The sequence below is a fragment of the Heterocephalus glaber genome, unplaced genomic scaffold (assembly GCF_053883595.1).
Source record: "Heterocephalus glaber isolate CG9 unplaced genomic scaffold, H.glaber_assembly_v1.0 deba00001757, whole genome shotgun sequence".
Classification (NCBI taxonomy): Eukaryota; Metazoa; Chordata; class Mammalia; order Rodentia; family Bathyergidae; genus Heterocephalus; species Heterocephalus glaber.
Genome location: NW_028258454.1, coordinates 3080131 through 3105368, shown reverse-complemented (window position 1 = coordinate 3105368; position 25238 = coordinate 3080131). Strand labels below are relative to the sequence as shown.

Below are 25238 nucleotides of genomic sequence, written 5' to 3'. Positions count from 1 at the left end.
CTCACTCTGTACCACAGCCCATCAAGGCAGCAAATGTGATCCTCCGGAAGCTCCCTCAAGCCCTTCACGACCTGTTTTGCCCCAACCCCATCCTCACTGACAGAGTTATTTAACCATGGATTGGTTAGGGCTTCACTTTGTTGTGGGTGGAGACAGGTGGAAAGTCCCCAAAATCCCAGGCCTGACTCTCCCAACAACGCAGAAGGTTGTGGAAGAATCAAATAGAGATCGAAAGCATAAAAGTGAAGTTTGTACTTTTATTCAGCAAGCATGCAAGAGTACAGCTGCCTTCTCCCAGAGACACAGGCAGGGGTACCCGAAAGGGAGCCACCATTGCAGGGGGGCTCAAGGTATTGATTTTATAGTAGTAGGGGGCCTATCCTGTCTCTGGACTGAGGGCGCCCCTACTTGATTGGTTAATTGTTTATTTGGTTCGTTACTAGGGAAGGGTCATTGGGGGCTTTCACACCTTAGGGTCAAGTTTCCTTTTTGAAGTGTAACTGCAGGCTGTCAGCTCTTCACAGGTGGTTAAGCCTGTTCTGCCACCCATCTAAACTCCTTGGGAGGGGTCCCTCGTCTTTCCCTAGCTACTGGTCTCTAGCCCTTCAGCTTCTATCACTGATTTTGTGTTTTTGAGATTCACCTGTGTTGTGTTAATAATCTCTATTGCCACTGTTTCTTTGCATCAGTCTACATCCCCAGGCCCCCAAGCTTTGTTTGTTGGGCGGCTGGGCTGCTCCCAGCTTGGCTACTTTAAACATTCTTCTGTAAGTCTTTCCGTGAACAAACGCTTTTTTTTTTTTTTAACCTTGGATAAACACTTGGGGCAGAACTGTTGGGTCATAAGGTAGGTGTACATTTAAATTGCTAAGAAACCACCAGACCTTTTTTCAAAGAAGTTGTACACATTTATATTCCCTTCAACATGTGAGAGTTCCATGTGCCTTTCATGCTTGACACAGTTTCTTTAGTGTTAGACATTCTGGTGGGCATGGAGAGAAAATACAGTTTTAAGAGGTTATACTCTAAGAAATGAATGATCCCCAAATCATGTATATGGCTATAAATACACACAAATGCAGAGTCTGTAGCACTTCTTAAGAGTTAAGCATAATCAAGTTTTGTAAATTAAGTGTTTAGCACAAGGATAGAAAAATGTGTGGCAACCTACAGTGTTTTGAATAAAGGCTTTAAATTATGATTTTTTTTTCTTTCATCAAAAACCCAAGTTGTAAGCTGCTAACGACTTGCTGAGAAATCCGATTTTGAGCTCTGTGTAGACTGACAACAACAGAATCAACACTGAGGACAGTGTCACAGGCCTGATCACTGCCACACACATCCTGAGCTTTTAAAAAGGAAAAATTAAACATCGCGCTACAGGGGCACCTGCTATGAGCACGGTGAATTCTGCTCTCTTTACCATCCCTGTGACAAAACCATGTGATAAGAAAAAATCAACCCCACAATTCCAAGAGAAGTTCTAGTGTATTCATGGACACCTTGTACTGATCCAGCAGCTAGTTTCTTAGACCCCAGCCTAATAAGCCAGGGCCCGTGACAACCCTGCTGGAGCCTCTCTATAGAGAGCAGTGTGACAAAGAGCAGATGGTTTTAGAGCCAGAGGGACTGCAGTTGATCTTGGCCTCTGCTGGGTGACATAGGTAAGTTAAGTAGCCTCCCTGTCCCTCCAAAGCAGCCGCACTCCTCCCTCCTCTGCAAGGCTGCTTTGTAACGATTACATTGCCAGTGGCACGCACTTGGGGAACATGGAAGACATGGCTGTCTTCACAGTGCGGCACTCATCCCTGGGCCTGCCCCGGGGTTCTCCAGCCCCCGAGCCTCCCCCCATTGCCTGCCGTGGAGAACACTGAACTCTAGAACCACTCATCCTCATTGTGTTACCTGTGAGTTCTGCTAAGTGTTTTGACAAAAAAACTTTTCATAGAATAATTTCTTCCCGGTCATAAATGACTGGTGGGTTTAGAGCTCCAGAAGAAATTCTTCTGAGAGAATTTTGTCATCCACGTGCATCTTTAGTTGAAAAATGTGGTATTTGGGAGAGACACACAAATCATCAACCAGAGAGATTTTGGTTGAAAACCCAGTGCTGAGCTAGATGTGGTAGCTCACGCCTGTAATCCCAGCACTCTGAAAGACTGAGGCAGGAGGATCACAAGTTCAAGTCCAGCCTGGGCAACTTAGTGACTTAGCAAGACCTTGTCTCAAAATTTTAAAATTTTAAAAACTTTGAGGATGTAACTCCAGGCATAGGCTTTGGGTTCAATCTCCAATACCAAATAAAATACACACAAAAAAATAACAACAAAGGCTGCTGGGGTGTGACAGGCACTGCCTTTGGTAGGAGCCTCGCAGAGTGAGTCACTGCATAGGACCCTACAGGCAGAAGCTGAGGGAGCCCCAAAGAATTGCTGGCAGTAAAGCAAAGGGTATCTGCACCCTGCTGTGGGCAGTGGGCACAGAGCCCATCAGAGACTGTGAGCCAGTGTAGGGGTGCATGTTCAGCTCAAAAGTACCAAATGCAGCATCACATGTAGAAGTCAACGACAAAAACCACCCCAGCAGATGGAACTGATACCTGTAGTCCCCTCTCCTCCCTGTTCCCTCTCTGTCCCTCAGATGGCTGGGACACCTCTCCAACCCAGAGCAAGGGCTGACACCTGCGAACTTCGCTTCACACACCCCCACTGCAGGGAGCATGTGGAGCCGGCTTGAGGCTTTGTTCAGCCAGCTATCCCCACAGGCCTGCGAAAGAAGAAAAGGGCTTTTTGTTCTTGTGTAATGTGGAAAGCTGTGGGCCTTTGCTCCTAAAGGAGAGGTGTATTTTCATTCAGAAAGCAAAGCTAAGCACATCCGATTGCAAACACAGAGCAAAGCAAAACTTTCATTCCTTGTGTATAGTATAAAAATTCATACTCAGCTTAGTTGCTTTGTAGCGAAAAGTACCATAATTACAGGACGACTGAGTCAGCACCCCTTAGTGACAGTCTAACCAAGGCATCACATCAGCGGGTCGTGCAACTTTGTTTAATTGTGTGAAAGGGACTGTGCAGAAGAGTTCATAGAAACCTCACTTTAGCACTTCTGTTCTCCATGCTTTTTTCAATGGTCCCACCAAGCTGGGACGTCTTGCCTGGGTCTGACGCGTGTGAGGTTTCTGCCCGTTCCCAGCAGTGTGGCTGAGCCATCCCAATCTTTTGCCGATGGCCCCACACTTACCTGTCTCAATTTCCAAATGAATCCCACCCCTTCACTGAGTGGCCACAGAGGCTTAATGATCTGAGCCCTGGGCCAAAAGAAGCTGGTGGATTGGACAGGAAGCATCGAAATCATAAGTGTGATAGAACAAAATAAGAATTCAGAACCCCAGGAAAACATTGCTTTTTATTGATGACTTCATTTTGTGCACTAGCAAAAAGTCATTTACACACATACACACACAAATCTGCTGATGAGAAAGAACTAGGTGCGAAACAGCGTCTTTAGATCTCATTGTGAACATTTTCTAAATTGACTGTAATTGAGGATCACTTAAAGAATTTTTAAAGAAGGTTTAAAAAATTCAATTCAGATTATTTTATATTACAGCAAAATTTTATAACGTCTAAAACAAACATGCTGTAGATCAGCCTCATAGAATTTTAAATTGAGTTGTAGCTTTTGACTCTCTGCATTTCTGCAGGAGATGTAGATGTGCTGCTTAGAAAGTGTGTCCCTTGGGTACTTCCTGCTTTTAGGCTCAGCAGCTTGGAGCATCTGAAAGTAATAGAGCATTTTCATCCCATCACTTGCTATTCGTCTCTCGTCTGTTTTGCTTTCTGTGTAACTTCTTGCTTTCTTGAAGTCCTCAGAGCTTTTAAACTAAATTGTTTGAGAAATTTAGCAAATGTCATATTTAAAATCTCTTTCTCTTCTTTCACCAACTCTGAATGACTTTAGATGCACAAGATTCATCGTGACTCCGGAGACATTTCTCAGACAGGTGGGAATGCTTCAATTTAACTCTAATGCACAGAGGGAGCTGTTGTGGGTTCAAGTCTACCAGTGGCTCTGAAGAAGTTTAGTTGACTTTTACCACCCTAGTACCTAGATTGCCAAAATCCAAGTGCTAATATCAGAAGGTTGGAGAGCCAGAGAAAAAGCAGGAATCCCGAAAACATTCCTTACATCCATGACAACCTTATTTATTGAATGCCTCCCCCATCTTCATTTCTTTTCTTGGCTGGAGATCAGGTGGAGCAGGTAAACAGTGGCCCAAAATCTAGGGGAGATACTGGTTGGTTGGAACATGGGCGAGAACGTGGTGGTAGTTCAGTCATATCAAGTCTTTCTGGGAGGCAGGACACTGAGTTCCAGTGCAGCTCACACCCACTCATCTCAGACCTTGGGCAAGATTCTTTCTGACTCTTGGTTTCCTCGTCCATAAAATGAAAGGTTGGACAAGATGACTTCAACATGTGGAAAGCCCAGGAATTATCTGACCATTAGAGGAAAGAAATCGGTCTACTACTAGAGATTTACTATTCTCTTGTAAGGATTGCAGTCAGCCATTCTGTGCACTGTTGCTGCCTGAAGTCAAACCCTGGGAGAATTATTTAGTCCCTGTCCTTGGTTCTAGAATGACCATATTTAGCCTACTCAGAAAGAGTTCATTCGCTCTTTCTGGCCTTAATTGTCTTCATTTATAGAATGAATTAACAGTGCTCATTTCACTGTTAATGATGACTAAAGAAGACAGTGTAGGTAATATCTAGCAGTAGCTGGCTTTTGCCAGTGTGGTGTCTTCCTTCACTTGTTCTGAAAACGTTCTGGGTCAGAACAGCCTCAAATGACACATCTACTCTCCTGCAGATGTTTTAGTTTCTTAAAAACTTTGAATGAGGGTATTATTTAACAAACTTGTAAGCTTGTACCAAAAAGTGTAATGAGCCTTTCATATCCTTCATAGCACCCAGCATCACCTGTGCATGGCAGATACTCAATAAGTACAAAGCGTTGAGCATTAACACTTCCATTTTGGGAAGAATTGGTTCCACCGCTTTTTAGCTCTTTGACTTTGGGCTACCTACATAATCTCTCCAAGTGTAGATTCCTTATCATTAAAATGTAGACAGCACTTTGTAGCTTTCAGAACTGTTGTCATTATTAAATGAGATAATTATTACATTTAAAGCACATAGCTATAGGGAAAATAAAGCCCAAAATAGCTTCACTGTGGTTCAGCCCCAGGGCAGTGGGTGATTTCCAGTGGACATTAGGTCCACGTCAGCAAGATTTGAGGGCAGGTGCACCTCATCAGCCTCAGTGTAAATAACAGATGTATTCGAGGTCGAAGCTGGCATGCAGCCACTGTTATGTAGACCCCTGTGTCTGTACAGCCAGACTGCTGTGAGGACGGGGGTCCAAGTGGCTGAGGACTGCTGAGAATGCAGCGGCTGAGCTGAGCACTGAGGATGAAGGTGTGGGCAGAGGTTTCCACAGCTCTGCTTCTCCTTCAAATTGCTCAAATCTCAAGTGATCCTCCCCAGTCTAAACTAGTGACAAGACAGCAGCACAATGGCCAGCACATAGTAGGTGCCCAGGAAGTGGTAGCTGTACTTTTTATTGGTGACACATTATCCCTTTTTTGACACTGAGTACAGCTATTTAAATCTCCTTTATCCTTCTTTTTCTGATTTAAAATTTTTAATTCATTCTACAGGCATCTGTTAAGGATGAGTAATGAATTCTTTGATTTAAATGTCCTTGCTTTAGTCTTTATTGAAGAATAATTTCTCCAAACTTTCAGTCATTTCAATTGCTTTAGGTTCTCCTAATTCTGAGATAAAATCAAGAAGAATAAGTATTATCTGTCTTTGAATAAATTCCAGTGAATTATTTAGAGTTCAATCAAGCAGCCTGGATCACAACCTTGAAACTAAGTTTCCTACTCTGTTTTATTTAGGACCTATATTTTGGAGAATTTTTGATTTTTAAACATTTGAGTCTAAAGTTAAATCTAATTTGTGATTTGATAAACAGATAAATGTTAGGAATATATATGATTATTAAGTCCCTGCATAGGCTAAAAACAAGTGTCTTATGAGAACCAAATCAATTTTTCAGGCTTTGAAAGCTACCATATGAGCCTGATAATAGCCCTTCAATTACTGCTCTCTCTAGAGGTCTTTATAAAGAAATATGGAAACTTGTATCCAGGGATAGGAAAATTAAGGCAGCATCTGGAAGATGAATATTGGGCAAAGGAATAGTAAATAGTTTGATATTAAGACAAGGCTATGTGGCTATGGTGATCAGATTAATTTTATTATAGTTCTTCCTTTACTTCCTGCTGTATAAATATAATTCAGGTTTAGTTAGTGACCTAACCATTTTTTGTTGTTGTTGTTGTTGAATCAGATTTCTTAAGATACTAACAGGGTTTTAAAAAGTGAGGAAAGTGTCTAAGACATACCATGAAGTGGAAATGGCAAATAGTGAAACCGTATGATAGCATCCATTGTGTGTGTAAGGAGATGCTTAATCTGCCACGGATGCCATGCAAGTGATCATGCTAAGTGGCATTCTGCACACTACACGCTTACCAGGTGATACACACTGTTCTGAAGGCTATGCATGGATTGACTCATTGACTTCTCACAACAGCCCATGAACGAGACCCTGGTAACTATGCCAACTTTATAGACTTGAAGACAGAGACACCGAGAAGTGAAGTAACATTCCCAAGGTTGCACGGCCTCAAGGCGGCACGGTGGAGATTTGAATTTTGGCGGTTTGGCTCTGAGCTGGTTTTCTTAACCACCAGACTAGAAGCATCACTGCATCTTTCTTTCCTCCATGGAATGTGATCTGAGACATTCCTTGCCCTCTCTTGCTGGACCCGGCCTGTCTGCCCACTCTCTCCATGTGTTGTGTTTCTCTCCTTGGTCATGAGTTACCCACCAGAGGCCAGGGCCCTGGAAATACATGTTCCAAAATACAGCCCTGCTGCCTGGACAGTTTTTATACCTTGGTACTCACTGGTCACATGCAGTTTTGTAGTCAAGTTCAAAGTTTTCAGCTGTTTATGCAGCATTTTAAAATGCTTTTTTTCCCTCAGAAAATAAGGATGAGGGTGAGAGCTTAGCCTTTGGAAATTGTTGGTGATCTAAAACTGCTTCCCTCTCTGTGCCCAGCAGGACATAGGCATTGTTTGATGCGATGCATCCTTAGGGAACCTAAAGACCATCTAGACTTTTCAAAGCTGCCCCAAATTGATCTGAATTAGTTTCTTAAATAATGCAAAAGATCTGTGGGTTTCACTGGTATTTCATTTCCTCAGATATTCCCATGAGTCTTCCCCATCCAGTTGAATATGTTTTTCATGTTAAGATGAACCCCCACAAATTTTAGTGTTTAATTTCACGATGATATTTGACCCCTGGAATTAAATAACCCTCAATGATAAACTCCATTCCTGTGATGCAATGTGGCACCAGAAATACAAAAAGGCGTCGTTTTCCTACTGACTGTAAGTTTGTGTCTTAATGATTTGAAGGGAAAGGGGCTTAGTACTTCTTAAAATTATTTTCTATTGCTTAAAAAGTAACCTTGTTTTCTTCAAAGAATAAGGAAAAAGCATGTAAACTTCGTCTATGAATATGCTGCCAACTAACTCCCACCCGTTTCTGATCTGAAACCCAGAGTTTCACTCCGCGCGGCACAAGAACAGGAGGAAAGAGTCCATTGATGTTAAGTCCATTTCGTCCCGAGGCAGTGACGGTGAGGCATGTTTCTGATTTCTTTGACCTTTTGAAAACGTAGAAAATGACACAGGAATTTGTTCAAGACTTGGTCAACATATAAACTCTAAGGAGAAAGATTTCAACTACCTCCTCCCCAGTAAACTGAAAGTTTTTAATTTAAAAAAAAGTTCTGTGCCTTCTGCAGTCCTTGTCTTCTCTTTGAAGGGACTCCAGGCCTGAGCTGTGTTGGCCTCCGTAGCTGCCCAAGCAATCAGTTTCAGGCTAGCCAAGCTCAGTGCTGGGTGTCCTGTGTCCTGACAGCAGCAAACAGTCACTTGTCACTGCACCTGCTACAAGCACTTAATTTCCAATAATGAAACATCATAAAAACTGCAAGTCAGAATTTAGTAAAACATTTCGGCTCTGCAAAGCAGAATTTGGCAAAAAATGCTTTGAGTTCAGTGAATCGGGGCTGAGTAACCAATCAGATTTACGAGGAGTTGGAAAAGTTGAAGCCAATTCTGAAATGTTACTCCTTTGTGCCTGGGAAATTGTAATATTTACAGAAATGAGAGTCTCCAGGGGTGGCTTGGAGGAGTTTTATTGTATCGGCCATGCCTAGGAAGCTGAAATGCAGGCCTGGGGCTCAGGTGGGAGATGTGGGCTTGGGAGTCTGGGTGTAGAGGAATCCTGGGGCCGAGAATGGCATCCTCACCTGACAGCACCCTGAGGGAGATGCAGAGGGAACAGGGACATAGCAGAGGACAGAGGGCAGAGCCAGGTGAGTAGAATTATGTGAACTGACAGCAAGAGGTATCAGGAGAAAGGGAGGCAGAGACTTAGAGCCTGAGAGCTGAGAACCCCTGCTGGATTTCACTCATTCATTTGGGGCTCTTTTTGTTTCATTTTTGCAGTGCTGGAGTGGAACCCAGGCCCTCACCTGTGTTAGGCAAGGGCTCTTACCCCAGCTTGCATGTGGTTTGCATTTGACAACTGGCAAGCCAGTCTGTAAGGGCACGAGGAGGGAAGAACTAGTGTCTCCTCAGAAAGGGGGTGCAGGGTGGTGACTTAAAGGAATGAACAAGAAGGCCAAGTGGAGGACTTCCCGGCCTTCCAGTCACAGTGGGAAGCCTGAGAATGAGGGATGGAGCTGAAATCTCAAGGACAGGGACACCAGAGACGAGATGGGCGGCTCAGAGAGTGAGATGGGTGGGCTGGTGGGGCCCAAGTGTGAGAGGAGATTGTGGATGGTGTGTCCTGGGCCAGGCTGAGGGTGCACTCAGACAGAGCAAATGGAAAGCAATGCGCATGCGGGTGTTTGAACCTGGCCAGCCCAGTTTGGAAGGTCAGCTCGAGCTGGGTCCCAGTGAAGGGCAGTGCACAGGGCAGGCTGTGGTGGTGGCAGCCACGCCGGCAGGAGCAGGCCACTCCACTGCTGTCTCTAAGATGCAGCTGCCACTCCTCTTGCCTGCCCAGAGGGTGAGAAGATGGGAACGCTGCTTTCAGTAAAAGCCTCTACCTTTTCCATTTTAAATCATGCATAAGGATTATCTTTTCAAAAATGTAGTTATTTTTAAATGAAAGTTTCTGGGGCTGGGGATTTAGCTCAGTGGTTCAGCCACCTGCCTCGAAAGTGCAAGGTCCTGAGCTCGATCCCTAGTACCAAAAAAAAAGAAAAGAAAGTTTCTGCACATTAGAGCTAGACCCACCATGGGTTCTGGCTTTACAAACCTAGAGGCTCGGAAAGGAGGTGACACCACCCCAGCTCCCACAGGGAGTGGCTCCACCTTCTGCCCCACACTATGACCATGAGCCTTGCCTGCCTGCCATGCTGCTCCATTAACCTGTCCCATGTCCCAGCTTAGGAGTGAAAGGGATGGAACCATAGGCTTCAGGGACCTGTGGGGAGGGGAGGCACAGGTCCCATCAGCCTCTGAAATTCTCGGTCCTCTGGTCACCGGAGTCCCAGCCCAGACCACCTTTCCACACGTGGGCAGGTCAGGCTGAGCTGTTCACCTTCTAGGAATAAAAGGCAGGTGACTTTCTTGGGTTTTTTTTTTTTTTGATGGGACACGTTAGTCCTGGGAGAATCCTGTCCCCAGGTCCATGCAGGGACTACCCAGCAGCACCTAGGCTGAGCCAGCAGAACGGGACACATCTTTCTTGCCTTCTCCCCAGCCCCGAGCCTGCAGAACCGTCGCTACCCATCCATGGCAAGGATCCACTCCATGACCATCGAAGCGCCCATCACGAAGGTGAGTGGCCACTGTCACCTTGCTCTGCAGGGCCTCCAGCCCCGGGCTGTGGGCTAGAGATGAGTCTGTTGGTATCTGGAGCCTGTGAATTAGTGGGAGAAACAGGTATGAAAGGCGCAATGCATAAATGTGTAGTTATAAATGATAGCAAATGCTGGGAAGGAAAACCACAGGGCTCTATGAGAGGAAAAGAGAGGAAAGTGCGAGGCTCAGGGAATGCTGCCCTGTGGAGGAAGCATTTGCAGAGGACTTGATGCGTGAAAGTCCCTGCAGGGGCAGGGATAGCAAGGAGAAAGTACAAAAGTGTTTCCCAGATGCCTGGAAGGAAGTCATGGAGCTGGAGCTGGAGCTGCAGCGAGCTTAGAAGGTGGAGACGTGGCCACCGGCTCAGGATGCCCTGTCCGTCAGGTTGTAACAGCCGTAGTAGTTCATGTGCGACAGAAAGCATGCAGGAGTTTACTGCAGGGTGGAAGTAGTCAGGTGTGTGACTGTCAAGAACACTCAGCAGCCATACAGGGGACAGATCAGGGTAGCAAAAGAGAAGAGAACAGGCTGATTGGGGGCTTTTCTCCAATTCCTGGCAAGAATCCATGGCAGCTGAGCCTAGAACTGAGGCCATGGGAGTGGAGAAAAATGAACGGATAAGAAATGGGAGGGCCAACATCAGCTGGAGGGTCGTCAGGGCGGGGAGAGGACAGAGAGAAGGTCCCGTGCCAAGCAGGGCCTCTGGGGCTCTGGTTGGAGCCTGAGGCAGATGGAGTGCTCGCCACACAGGGTAAGAGCCAGAGGAGAAAACCTTTGTCTTTGATTTTTAAAAACTGTTTATCTGCTTGCTTGGAGGGAAGAGGAACAAGAACTGCGAGTTCAGTTTCAGACATGTAGGATGTGGCCATAGCTATCTATATCAGGCAGGCAGTCAAATCTGCAGATCTGCAGGCTGGGACCAGCTCAGGGACTTGAGAGACCATGTGTGGGTGACGTGTGTTCGGACATGGGAATGAAAGGCTATTTCTGAAGGGCTTTGGAGTGAGAGAGGCCCAGACCAACCTCTGAGGAACTCTAACCCCCAGAAAAGATCAGCAACGAGGTCCTGAGGGGAGGACACGGGACAGCAGGGCTGCACGGCATGTTTCAGCCCTGGACAGTATGATGTTGTCACCTGCTTTCTAGACCCCAGGCACACATCTTTCTTTGGGAAGGAGCAGTCTGCTGCCCTCTCCTTTATTCTTTCTCTCTTCCTTAGGTTATAAATATCATCAATGCAGCCCAAGAAAACAGCCCAGTCACAGTAGCAGAAGCCTTGGACAGAGTTCTGGAAATTCTACGGACCACAGAACTCTACTCTCCTCAGCTGGGAACCAAAGATGAAGACCCGCACACTAGTGACCTAGTTGGAGGCCTGATGACTGTGAGTGCAGAATCAAAGGGGACCATGTTCAGGGCCGCTAGAGTCCATCTGACCTGCCAACGCTAACCTGCAGCTGCAGAGATACTGCTGTGTAGGCGAACAGCAGTACTGATAACCAGACGCAGCTGCCTCGATTGCTGAGTTCTGTGGATGGCGACTAAGAATGCAGAACAGGGCTACCTGCTGCTTCCCCTTGATCCGGATGATAGCTTTGGGCCAAGGGTCACAGCTGTATTTCCTGGAGCTTCAGTTGGCCTCTGTGTTCCCAGGTTCCTCATCTGTGGATTCAACCAACCACAGATTGAAAACACTGAAAAAATTTGCATCTGTACTGAACATGTACAGACTTTTTCTGTTGTCGTTGCCTAAACAACACAGCAACAGTTTACATAGCATTTACACTGGATCTGGTATTATAAGTAACTCAGTAGAATTTAGAATACACAGGAGGATGTGCATTGGTTGGGCACCCTCAGATTGTAGCATCCAGGGACAGCCCTGGAATGAATCCGCGAGGAGACCAGGGAATGAGTGTGTAATGAAAAGCTCTGTGCCTAGATGATAGCAGCTTCCAAAATCTTAGCTCCTGAATCTTGTCTTTAAATCTTTACATCTATAGTCAGGTAAGGAAAAACAGGGACATTCCCATGCTTGCCTTGGAATCAGGACAGCTGTGGCTGTGGTTACTAATCTACTTATTTCCTTTTAAAGACTAAACTCTTGGCCTAAAGATCTGAGACTTCAGGGGAGTCCTTCACTGATACTCCTTTAAACCTTAGTGACATTTAAACAAAGACCTGCATAATGAGGTGAGGGATAGAAGAGGCAAGGAAACAGACTCAAGAATATTTGCAAACTGTTTCAACTCCAAGAGCCAGTAGATAGAACACTGGAATTCTCTGTTCACTTGTACTTGACCTCTCCAGAGCCCTCAAATCTAAGAACTTTTCTCTAAAAAGTTAGCAGCAATGCTCATGCTTCAAAACAAACAACCAAAAAAGTAGTTAGAAAAAACTAATTTAGATACTATTGAAAAATGAGCCCAACTTTTTAATGACTTTACATTAGACTATCCACCATGTGTGGTCTGTGACTTTGACTCCTCAAAATGTCAATCTGAGAACGTAACAGGGTCCCTAAGGAACCACTTCAGATACATCAGAATTACATGTATCCAATGCAAGATGATTCTGTGATTTCACTCACATGGTTTCAAAATGCCAGAAGAGAAAGACGCTATGAAAACCAAGCCAACACAGGTGGGAGACCTGAGCACAGTCACATCCACCGTGTCCCCAGTTCTCCACCTCCCGGGACCAGCAGCCATGGGAGTGCACCACCTGCCTTCCAGCTGTTTTGCACATTTAACATTGAGCTCTGCCTCAGCTTGGCATGGCAGGGATTGGGTGTTCAGATCTCTGGCTAACAAAGAAGATGAACACAGGAGGATGGGATATAAACCATGCTTCTAACCGAGTCTCTTTTTGTTCCAGGATGGGTTGAGAAGGTTGTCAGGAAATGAGTATGTCTTCACGAAGAGTAAGTGTTTATCTTTCTCCCATTACTGATAGCCTGTCTCCACCTCCGGCCACCCCCGGTGTGGTGATTATTGCTCTAGGAAGGCCTTGATGTTATTTCTAGTTGACTGCATTCAACTGTGTGTAGCTCTATGGTCTGTATTTGAAACTAGGACTCCTAATTTAAATTACTTCTCTGAGCACTGTTAGAATAAGCCTTGTAGATCTCTGTACATTTAAACACACAGCTAAGCTGAATTGTTTTTCTCTTTGGGGATCTAGAGGTTTCATAATGTAAGAGAAAACCCGTGACATGAAAATTTCCTTCCTGTGGAAGTTCGAGACTTGTTTTTCTAGTGTCACCATCATAATGATAACAGGTACTCAGGGACCCCAAGACCCCACGGTTAACCAGCCTCCCACCCTGCGTGTTTGCTCAGATGTGCACCAGAGTCATAGTCACCTCGTGATGCCTGTCACCATCAATGATGTCCCCCCGTGTATCACCCAGCTGCTCGATAATGAGGAAAGCTGGGACTTCAACGTCTTTGAGCTGGAAGCAGTCACACATAAAAGGTACATGACGGTGTGGCCACAGACTGGGGGAGGGAGTCTGGCCCTTACGTTCAAGGCCTTCCCAACTGGTGACTGAGGAAGATGTGTGTCCTGTGTGTGCTCCTCTGTGGAGAGGGAGTATGTGTGGGTAAGGAGCAGCGGGGTAGCCGTGGCGTCTCCACATCTGCCCAGCTCATTCCTTCATGCTTGTGAGACAGGAGTGCTATGTTTGCTTATCCCCAGACTTGCTAAAGCTCCATCTTGCAAAATAAACCTGAAGCAGGGTACACTGACCCCACTTGTAGTCCCAGCTACTTGAAAGACTAAGGTAACAGAATTGCTTAAACTCAGGCATTTGGGGCCAGCCTGCAAAACATAGCAAGACCCTGTCCAAATTAAGAAAAAGAAAAGAAAAGGGTAATTTGAGAGCACAATAGCTTCTTCTTGACTTTTTTGCAGGTGAAAGGTTAGAGAGCCAGAGGATCTCTTATGCCCCTGGAGGGTTGCTCTGTGTGGGATATGAATAACTCTCACTATCAGTAAGAAATAGGACTAAATGCTGTGATTTGGCTGAGACCATGCACATTGTTCCTTGTGTCCTCCAGCTCAGGGGGGAGAAGCAGGCTCAGAGCCTATGTGGAAGTGAAGGGAGACAGACACTGCCACAGACCTTTCTTGGTTGTCACTGACTTAAAAATAATCCAGAAATACAGTGGACCCTCAAGTTACGGCCAGCCTAACATACGAACAACTTGGGTGCATTAGGTTAATGAAAGATTCATCGGCCTGTTACCTATAGCAAGTACCCAGGTAAATATCCAGATCTCAACTGTATTGACTTACAACCAACTTGAGTTACAACCAGCCCTAGGGAACCCATCGAGTTCACAAGTCAAAGGTCCACTGTAATGTGGCCCTCATTCCAAGAGGTCATTGGGGAGAAGCTACACTACTCCCTACTGATATGAGGAAGAGGTGTTTTCATGCCCCCGTGCAGGCAGAATAATCAGGAAAATGCCTCCATTCCCCAACATCATCCAAGAAGAGAGTTTCTGGGCCCATGAATTCAGTGAGCCTGGGTTGGTTTTCCTCTCTTGCAGGCCATTGGTTTACTTGGGCTTAAAGGTCTTCTCCCGGTTTGGAGTGTGTGAATTTCTAAACTGCTCCGAAACCACCCTTCGGGCGTGGCTCCAAGTGATTGAAGCCAACTACCACTCCTCCAATGCCTATCACAACTCCACCCATGCTGCGGATGTCCTGCACGCCACGGCTTTCTTCCTCGGAAAGGAAAGAGTCAAGGTAGGGTTTTGATGCCATAATCTAGCTTCCTGCCTAGAGTGGAGATCCAGGAGCTCTGTGTTGTTAAGTACATTAGGCCAACAGCTATTTTGCAACTAATTTAACAAAGGTTCTTTGACTACCACATTGGTCATTTCAGTGTTATTAAGACATGGTCTTTCTTCCCTCCCTCAAATGCTCAAAATATTAATTTATGCCACCATAGAGTTTCCTTTATATGCATGGTTGACCCATGAGTCCAGCTCCAAATCTTTGCCAGGAGCTTTGTGAAATTTGGCTGCATGGCAGAACTTAACCCATTTATGCTAAAGATTGCAATTTTTAAAAATTTTTGCATGAAATTCATGTATGTTAACTAGAAAATTTCAAGGAACAAGAATTTGAAGAGAAAATTTTTTATTATGTTCTATTGTTATGGGTGTTCCAGAACTGGATCACTAGGCAGTTAAGGATTAATTATTCCAGCATATGGTTACTGGGTCTTGAAGTTAAGTTTCAGTAGCAGAATTTGGCCACTTGGTGGGTTATAATCCAGATAATAATGAGCCACTCTGTGTCGTCCTGATTGACATATATGTGGGTGCTTCCTGTGGACATGAGCGTGTGTCTGTGACAGTGACCTCTGTCTAACTGTGAGAGTCCCATATACCCTGTCTTCTGCAGAATTCAGTGCTGTCTGCCACGTGTGAGAGCTATTGGCAGAGCAGCCCCAACCCCATGGAAAGCTGCCAGGGACCCCATCACCCTTCCCTCTCAAGTACTGTCACTTTCACAAGAACCTTGGAACTCCTTCATCACAAACAGAAGTAAAGATTAAACTTTAGGTACCCTTGGGGAAGGCGCCACAGGGAGGCAGAATTCACATTCATCTGAATGCCTAACGTTAGATTGTTTTCTGGGAGCCAGGTGTAGTGGTGCACATCTGTAATCCCAGGACTCTAGAAGGCTGAGGGTCACAAATTCAAGCCTAGCCTGAGCAATTAGCAAGACCATGTCTCAAGGTAAATAGTAAAAAGTGGGCTGGGAACATAACTCAGCGTGAAGGCGTGGTTTCAAACCTCAGTACCAGGAGGTAAAATTTTCTTGACAGGTGTTGATGAGGATTTAAGGAAAAGAGAATGCGGCAGCAGAAGACACAAGAATGGCACCAAAACTGGAGAGAAACTTGGTTCTTCTCAGTTTGTCAAAAACTTACCCAGGTGCTCACTTTCATCCACAAGAAAGCAAAGCATATGGTCTAAAAATGATGCTTTTTGAGATTTTTGTATTTTACCTTAAAAAAAAGGTAACCATGGCATCCACCTATGTCTGTGGGGCCTTTCTTGAGGGGCCACAGCCCCTTTCCCTTTGCCATAGTGTGCACCCAGCTGGGATCGCACTGCCAACTGGGAACAGCACCCAGGTCATTAGCGCCAAGACCAGAGGTCCCCTGTGCAGTCTCGTGAGGGAGCCTGGCCTGCTCCTATGCAGAGGGACACAGATGGGACTTGTCCTGGACTAGGGAATGTGTCATCCCTCCCTGCTCTCCCTGCCTTGCTCCTCCACAGGTTTCCTTTAAGTAGTGCCTTCTGCTGCTGCACTCTGAGTCTCACTGAATTGCTCAAGCCCTAGAAGCAGGTTAAGACTAAATATAATATGTTCATAATCCCCAGCCCCTGCCAGGGGCTCCGAAGACAGAGAGCTGCAGAGAACCTTGGACATAGGGCTGGTAGGCTTCTCCTGAGGAAGCCAGGCCTGAAGTGGCTTTAACTCTTTTGTGTGTGTGCTGGGTTTGGAACCCAGGGCCTTAAGCACACACTCCATTCCCAGCCCCAAGGTGCCAATTCTTAAAGTCACTCTTGTACCACATCCCCAGCCCAGCCACAGAAACTGCACCCAGAGCTGACGGGCCTTTTGGTGCATCCCAGGCCTCATCCTCTGGCTACTCCCTCCACATTCCAGGACCCACTGAGGGTGGAGTGACCAGATTCTCATTCCCTGGGCCTAAGTGATTCTTGTGGAACAGGCTGACCCAGAAAGAGAGCCCACACTGGCCAGCCTCCCTTGGCATGATCCAGATCTTCTGGCTAAAGAAGGGAGAAACTTCACAGGGACATCTGTACTCCAAGGAATTGGAGTTCTGCCAGCGCAGGTCTGGGGATTTCTTGCAAACAGCCTCCCATCCCCAAACACAGAGAGGAGGGCTGGCTCCTCTTCTGTCCTTGCTGGTGAGCTTGCCCATCTTCTCCCACCTCCCAGCCTTTTCTGTCCACTGCAGGACATGCCCATTATTGGTACCTTCTTCCAAGTGCCATTGTCATGGAGTTTGTTTTAAATCAGGGTAAGCTGGAAAGAAAAGCAGTTCCCATGTGGTACCACTTGTATTTTCTACTCCTTACCTGAACTGCCTCTTTGAATCATTTAAAAGTAAGTGGGCCTAAGACTTCCAGCAGCATGGGACAGACTAGGCAGCAGTAGCTGGAGGCCTGGGGCAGGAAGAGCCATGGAAGGTGGCACCTGAGTAGGGGCAGCTCTGGATCCTGAGCTTGGAAGCTATGGTGGCCTCCCCTGAGCCATGAAGGGAGACTACCCTGCTGGCCGACGCTGGCCACTGCAGCTGAGCAGCTGGAATTGCATCTCCTGTGCTCTGGAGATCTGGTCATGTGGACTGGGACCAATTCAGGGTTGTTCCCCAGGTCCAACGCCAGGATTCCAACTGGAACTGGCTCCCTTTACGGGGCACAGAACTTTTCAGACAAGCCCAGTGCAACCCTAAACTGACCCAGGCACTACAGTGGGCGCAGCACAGGAAGGGTTGAGCTTCAGATTCAACATCTTCACCAGAGAATTAGCTTTGCCTCCCACAATCCTGTGCAGGCAAGGGGGGACACCCAGGCATACACCACCCTCTAGCTTCATCCCAGGGACCCCGTTCCCTTGTTCCCAGCCCCTGCCACAGGGGTTCTCTAGGCTCTGAGTAAGCCCTTTGCAGCACATGGCTGTCTGCAGGAACTTCCCTGAGGCCCTTCTTTCCTCCTGGGGTGCTCTCTCATGCCACGTGTGGCTTGGCTAAGACCTGCTTCTCTGTGAGGTCACTCATTGCTTTCCAGAAGATGTCCCTGGCCACTCTCTGGCTCTGTGGTGTCCAGTTTGGTGGTCATTAGACACACATGGCTACTAATATTAAATAAAATCAGAAACAGTTCTTCCATTGCACATGCCACACTTAAAATGTCCAGAAGCTACCCATGGTAGCACAAATAATATTTCTCATCACAGCATTGGGGAACTGTTGCCCCAAACTAGACTGGGCCTTGTGGTTATACTCTTAAAACAATTGTGCTTTTCTTCTTAACATTTCTCACCATGTTTTTAAATTTATTTGCGTTTCCCTCTAGAGTATAAGCTCTGTTAGTTCAGAGACTCTGTCCATATAAATCATTGCAGACATTATGCATGGTAACTAGCATCCAGTTGGCCCCTAATAAATAATTACTGGATGGATAGATTCATAGTATAGTGTGTCTTATATCTCAGAGTCCCACTGATAACTGCGAGCTGAGAGCACATGTGCCACCGATGCTAGCGATTGTATTCTTTGTTTGCATAATGAAAGCTTTAGAGAGTTGCCCTTTTTGCCCTTGCTGCCTGCTAGCCCAGCACTTATCTTGTTCTTGGCTGCCGAACCCCCTTAGCCTTGAGTTTCCTGGTAAAATTATTCTCCCCCTTGATCTTCTTTTATTACTGGGCACTATTCGTTCTGCCATCGTGTGGCTAATGCTGTTACATCTGTGCTGTTTACTATCAGCACTTTCGAGGTCTTTTCCGAAGTGGACAAAAAAGTAAGTCGCCGCAGTACCACTCGGCAGGCAATTCAAAAGGCATTTGGGTTCTCCCTGCTGTTGTAGTTACTTTCCTGTTGTTGGACTCAGTACCACCCCACCCCCCCAACTTTAAAGGACATGTTTATTTTGGCTCACACTTCCAGTCCACAATCAGCTGGCTGCGAGGCAGAAACAGGATGGCAGAGGGGCAGAGATGGGGAAAGATGCTCATGTCATGGCAGCCAGGAAGCAGAGGAAGAAGGAAGGAGCCAGGGACAAGAATACATCCTTCCAGGTCACACCCCAGTCACCACCGCCAGCCAGGTTCCACTCCCAGCAGCACATTCAGCTAGGGAACTACTCAGTGCCTGAATCCGCTGATGAGTACAGCATGTTGTGATGCAGTCACCTTCCTTCCACGCACATGAGATTCCAGGGAACATTTTGTATCTAAGCCATGGCACTCCACAAATGGGTGCATGGGCTCTGGAGAGTTTAGGCATCTGCTGTGGGTGCAGCTCAGACTTCCATTTCCCTCCAGATAACACATCCAGTAAGATATAGTGTGTCCAAGGCCAACTCTTACCTAAGGCAGGAGGGCTAAAAGAATGCGGTGAAACCCTGAATCCCTTGGCCTGTCCCCTCCCAAGAGGTCTCTGGGATCCCATGGGTAATGCTTGACATTGCTTCTCCTTGTTCCAGGGAAGCCTTGACCAGCTGGATGAGGTGGCAGCGCTGATTGCTGCCACAGTCCATGATGTGGATCATCCTGGAAGGACGAACTCCTTCCTGTGCAATGCCGGCAGTGAGCTCGCTGTGCTCTACAACGACACTGCAGTATTGGAGAGTCACCACACAGCCTTGGCCTTCCAGCTCACCGTCAAGGATGCCAAATGCAACATTTTCAAGAACATTGACAGGTTGGTTGTGCTCGGGCTCCTGTGCTTAGTGTGACCCTCAAGTGGAGAACTCCATTTTCCCTGACATTCTGCAAGCTCAGCTTAGGGGGAATGGAAATAATAGTTGTACCATTGTATCAGATGATAAAATAGTAACCTGGCCCTCATAAGCTTGATTTTACTTTTCAGACTGTCTCTGTTTTTTTAAATCTCATTTGGTCATCGGTAAGTTCATGAAAATGTTTTGTATACCTCAAAGTACCACACACATATTAACTGTATTACTAATAAGTCTTTACCCTCCCAGACATCCTGTCTTTCATGTAACTCAAAGAAAAATGCGTCCTTCCCTGTCTTTTCCCAGCTCATGAGGAGGTCCCGGGGGAAGTGCGGAGCCCATGGACTGGGCAGCTGAGAGCTGGCTAGATGTGGCCACATAGGAACAGCCCCTCTTGTCTGCCAGCTCCTGTGGTCAGGCAGTGGGTATTTCCTGTGCAGCACCATCCAGCTGCTGGGCAAAGTCCTTGGAGAGGATGCAGAGCTCACTTGGTCATCTGGATTGCTTGTCTACATGGACCTTCAGTGTGGTCTCCCAAAATCTGGAAAATACAGAGACCAGTTCTTCCAGCTTCATCTTATGCTTCATCTGTATCAAGGATTAATTTTTGTTTGTTTGTTTGTTTTAATTTTAGCAGAAAGAATTCTTTCCAACAGCCAGTTTTATTCATCTCCCCATTCTGGCTCTTGAAGTTAGAAATGATAGAAATTGGACAGTCATTTTGGGTTTTTGTTCCATCCACTACAACTTGTCAGTTGCGAGCTTGAGAATTACTTCTCAACAGGAGACCCTTCCACAGCTGTCATCATCAGGGGTCCTGCTGGTTCTCTGTAGGAATCTGTCCATGGGGACTGTAGTGGGAGGCTCCTCAGGTTGCTGTCCCTGCCTGTCACCTCCTTTGCCCCCTGTTCTCCAGGGAGGGGGAGGGGACTCACCTTGTATTATAAGTGCCTGCCACTTGGCAGGTGCCTTCATACTTGTCGTCACTAGGTAGCATAGAACAGAGTCCAAGACCCTGGCTTTTCAGGAGGACAAACAAGCAACATCTCTTGTGATCTGTACTCATCTGACTCTGTCCTCCTGTCCTCCCAGGCTGGGGAACATTTGGTGACATGGCAGCAGAGCAGTTCTAATTCAGGACACAACATGAACAAGGCCCTTTTTCTTTCGGTTATTTTAGGAACCATTATCGAACGCTGCGCCAGGCTATTATTGACATGGTTTTGGCAACAGAGATGACAAAACACTTTGAACACGTGAACAAATTTGTGAATAGCATCAACAAGCCAATGGCAGCTGAGGTAAGCATCCTCCCTTCACAGGATGCAAAGCACTTTCTCCCTCTTGAAGGCAAGGGGGTTATTTGCTTATTTGCTTGGAGCTGGTAAAATCCTGGCTGCTGATTTTCCTTGAGGAAGAAAAGAGATTTATAGTGTCCACAGCAACTCTGAGCTCCTTGAAAGAAGGCCCTGAGATAAAACTAGTGGGGAGAAAAGGAGCTGGGCCCAGAAAATACCATGGGAGGAGCCTACGGATGAGCAGGGACTACCATGAAAGGTGGTAAGACCTTTCTAATTCTCTTTCCTCTTAGCTGGGTATGCATACATGTAATCCTTGTACTTGGGAGCCTGAGGCAGCAGATCTCGAGTTTGAGGCTAGCCTGGACTATATGATGAGATCCTGTCTCAAATAAATAAACAAACAAACAAAGAGCCAAAGATAAATATCTGTTCTCTGAGCTCTTAGGAAACCTCAAAGTTGGAGAATGTTGTTTTTTTTTTCTTTCCCCTACTCCTCCCACTTCCCCTATCCCTTTGGACCTTTTCTTCCTATTTTACATTATCAATTATTCATTCTAACCACTGGCACATTTTATGTATACAATATAATGACATTCATCATTGGAAATTTGCACCTTTACATAATCTCTCTTGGTTCTTATTTTCCCCCTTCCCCTGCCCTCCCTTCAACCCCTCCATTCCTCCCTATTTACAAAGACTTTGTTTCCGTTTTTCCATTTTCTGATATTAATTCCAGTCCCTTCTTTCCTTTCCCCTACCTCTCCCAACTTCCCCTTCCCCTTTGAGCCTTTGCTTCCTATTTCACATTATTTATTATACCTTTTAGTCCTTATTTACACTTTCAGTTTCTCACACCAGAGAAACTATTCGGTATTTACACATCTGTGTCCTATTTATTTCACTTAAGAATATTGCCTCAATGTGCATACACTTAGCTATAAATGTCTCTAATTTCTCATTTTTTATGGCTGAGTAGTTCTTCATCTTATAAAAAAAACGCATTTTCTTTATCCGGTCTCCAGTTGATGGGCATCTGGGCTGCTTCCAAGCTTTAGCTATTACAAACTGTGCTGCTATGAACATGGACACACATATATCACTGTGGTATGATTCTTTTAATTCTTTGGGGAAGATCCCCAGCAAGAGAATATCTGGGTCAAATGGGACTTCCAATCCTAGTTCTTTGAGGTATCTCCATACTGATTTCCACAATGGTTGCACAAGTCTACAGTCTCACCAGCAGTGGAGCAGGGTTCCTCTTTCCCCAAGCCCCGCCAGCATTTGTTATTGGTTGGTTTCATGATAGCAGCCATTCTTTCTGGAGGTGGAATCTCAACATTGTTTTCACTTGCTTCAATCGAATAACCAGTGATGTTGAACATTTTTTCATATGTTTATTTACTATTTCGACTTCTTTGTCTGAGAAATGTCTGTTCATTTCAGATGCCCATTTTTGGGTTGGGTCTTTAAATTTGGGAAGTCTGATCTTTTTAAGTTCTTTATAGATTCGAGATAGTAGACCTTTGTCTGAGGAAGAGCAGGTGAAGATTTTTTCCCACATTGTGGGTTGTCTCTTCACACTGCTGGTGGTTTCTCTTGCTGTGCAGAAGCTTTTTAATAAGAAGAGATGCCATTTGTTGATTGTTTGTGCTAGTTCATGGGCAACTGAGGTTTTGTTCATAAAATCTTTTCCTACACCAGTGTCGTCAAGAGTTCTACCTAACTTCTGTTCCAGCCAGTTCAGCATTTCTATTTTAATATTTAGATCTTTAATCCACTTCAATTTTAGTTGAGTGCATGGTGAGAGATATAGGTCTAGTTTTAATTTTTGGCAAGTTGAAACCCAATTTTTCCAGCACCATTTATTAAAGAGGCTATCTTTCTTCCAGTGAGGGTGTTTGGCTCCTTTGTTGAAGATGAGATGGCTGAGTGTGTCTGGAGTTGTTTCAATATCTTCTAATCTGTTCCACTGGTCCTCAGGTCTGTTTCTTTGCCAGTACTATGCTGTTTTTATCACAGTAGCTTTGTAATATAGTTTCAAAATGGGGATTGTGATACCCCCTGCCATGTCTCTGTTACCTAGAATTGCCTTTGCTATTCTGGGTCTCTTCTTGTTCCAAACGAATTTTTGGATTGTTTTCTCAAGGTCCATGAAGTATGCTGCTGGGATTTCAATTGGAATTGCATTGAATCTATATAGCAGTTTTGGAAGGATGGCCATTTTCACTATATTGATCCTTCCTACCCAGAAGCAGAGGATGTCTTTCCATTTTCTGATATCATCTTCAATCTCTCTTTTCAGAGTGCTATAGTTTTCAGAGAAGAGGTATTTGATTTCTTTCATTAGGTTGATTCCTAGGTATTTCAGTTTTTTGGATGCTAGTGTAAAAGGAATTGTTTGCCCTATTTCTGTCTCAGTGAGTCTGTTCGTGTAGAGGAAAGCTATTGATTTTTGTGTGTTGACCTTGTATCCAGCTACTTGACTGAATTTGGTTATTAGGTCTAGAAGACTTTTGGTGGCATTTTTGGGGTCTTCTATATAGAGTATCATGTCCTCTGCAAATAATGACAATTTGACTTCTTCATTTCCTATCTTTATTCCTTTCATTTCTTTCTCTTGTCTAATTGCCATGGCTAATGTTTCTAAAACTATATTGAACAAGAGTGGTGATAGTGGACATCCTTGTCTTGTTCTTGATTTTAGTGTGAAGGATTTCAGTTTTTGAGCATTTAGTATGATCCTGGTTGTTGGTTTTTCATAGATGGCTATTATCAGATTTAGAGACCATCTATTCCAATTTTTCGTAGGGTTTTTATCATAAATGCATGTTGGATTTTGTCAAATGCATTTTCTGCATCTATGGAGATAATCATATGGTTTTTTGTCCTTGGCTCTAATGATATAGTGTATTACATTGATTTGCATATGTTGAACCATCCCTGCATCCCTGGGATGAATCCCACTTGATCAGGGTGTATGATCTTCTTGATGATCTTCTGCATTCTGTTTGCCAGTATCTTATTAAGGATTTTTGCATCTATGTTCATTAGTGAGATTGGCTTATAGTTCTCTTTTTCAGTTGGGTCTTTCTCTGCTTTGGGGATCAAGGTGATGCTTGCTTCCAGGAATGAATTTGGGAGTATTGCTTCCCTTTCAATTTCATTGAAGAGTTTAAACAGTAGTGGCAGCAGTTCCTCTCTAAATGTCTTGTAGAATTCAGCAGTGAAGCCATCAGGACCTCGGGCTTTTCTTAGTTGGTAAGTTTTTAATTATCTTTTCAATTTCATTGGTTGACATTGGGTTGTTTAGAATTTTTAGGTCGTCATAAAACTTTGGTAATTCATATGTATGTAGGAATCTGTCCATTTCTTCTGTGTTTTCTATCTTATTGGCGTATAGGTTCTTGAAGTAGGTATTGATGATCCTCTGGATTTCTGCTGGGTCCATTGTAATTTCACCCTTTTCATTCCTAATTGCATGGATTCGGGCCTTTTCTTTCCTTTTCCTGAAAAGGTTGGCTAAAGATTTGTCAATTTTGTTTATTCTTTCAAAGAACCAACTCTTGGCTTCATTGTTTGTATCGTTCTGTCTCTATTGAATTGATCTCTGCTCTGATCTTTATAATTTCCTCCCTTGTATGAGCTTTGGGGTTGTCCTGCTCTTTTTCTAGAAGCTTGAGGTTCAGGATCAGGTTGTTTAATTGGGCTCACTCTGTTTTCCTAATATGTGTATTCACTGCTATGAATTTCCCTTGTAAGACTGCTTTCATTGTGTTCCATGGATTCCGATATGTTGTATTGTTATTGTCATTTAATTGTAGGATCTGTCTGATTTCTTCTTTAATTTCCTCTGTGACCCATTGTTTATTCAGAAGTGTGTTCAATTTCCATGTGTTTATGAAATTTTCCCGGTTTCTTTTGCTATGGATCTCCAATTTCATCACACTATGGTCTGACAATATACAGGGGATAACTTCAATTCCTTTGCACTTCCTTAAACATGTTCTATGAGCGAGTATGTGGCCTATTTTGGAGAATGACCCACATGCATCTGAAAAGAATGTGTATTCTGATTTTGTGGGGTGGAAGACTCTGTATACATCTGTTAAGTTCATTTGTTCAAGAGTTCGATTGAGTTCTAGTATTTCATTACTTATTTTTTGACTAGTTGATCTATCTATTTGTGATAGTGGGGTATTGAGGTCCCCCACTACTATTGTATTATTGCATATATGACTTTTCATGTCCGTTAGTATTTGTTTTGTATAGTTGGGTGCACTAGTGTTTGGTGCATATTTATGATTGTCATCTCTTCCTGTTGGATTGTTCCCTTTACAAGGATGTAGTGTCCTTGTCTCTCTTAATTAGTGTTGGTTTGAAATCTACTTGATCTGCAAA

At 44.9% G+C, this 25238-nt stretch overlaps 1 protein-coding gene and 1 pseudogene across 10 annotated transcripts in view; both read left to right on the top strand.

The window, feature by feature from the left end:
• Nucleotides 1-7782, top strand: part of LOC147821236 (protein Spindly pseudogene) — a 45983-nt pseudogene extending 38201 nt beyond the window's left edge. Inside the window, exon 2 of the transcript XR_015447379.1 lies at nucleotides 7705-7782. The product of XR_015447379.1 is annotated as a protein Spindly pseudogene (transcript). The remainder of the gene's footprint in view (nucleotides 1-7704) is intronic.
• The window catches only part of Pde8b (phosphodiesterase 8B), a 241082-nt gene that overhangs the window by 207850 nt on the left and 7994 nt on the right, over nucleotides 1-25238 (top strand). For all 9 annotated transcript variants that reach the window (XM_021248570.2, XM_004870183.3, XM_087201163.1 and 6 more), the window contains 9 exons: nucleotides 3961-4003; nucleotides 7705-7782; nucleotides 9924-10000; nucleotides 11244-11408; nucleotides 12902-12947; nucleotides 13366-13501; nucleotides 14581-14779; nucleotides 19285-19502; nucleotides 20720-20840. In XM_021248570.2, coding sequence (XP_021104229.1) covers nucleotides 3961-4003; nucleotides 7705-7782; nucleotides 9924-10000; nucleotides 11244-11408; nucleotides 12902-12947; nucleotides 13366-13501; nucleotides 14581-14779; nucleotides 19285-19502; nucleotides 20720-20840 — 1083 coding nt within the window. The remainder of the gene's footprint in view (nucleotides 1-3960; nucleotides 4004-7704; nucleotides 7783-9923; nucleotides 10001-11243; nucleotides 11409-12901; nucleotides 12948-13365; nucleotides 13502-14580; nucleotides 14780-19284; nucleotides 19503-20719; nucleotides 20841-25238) is intronic.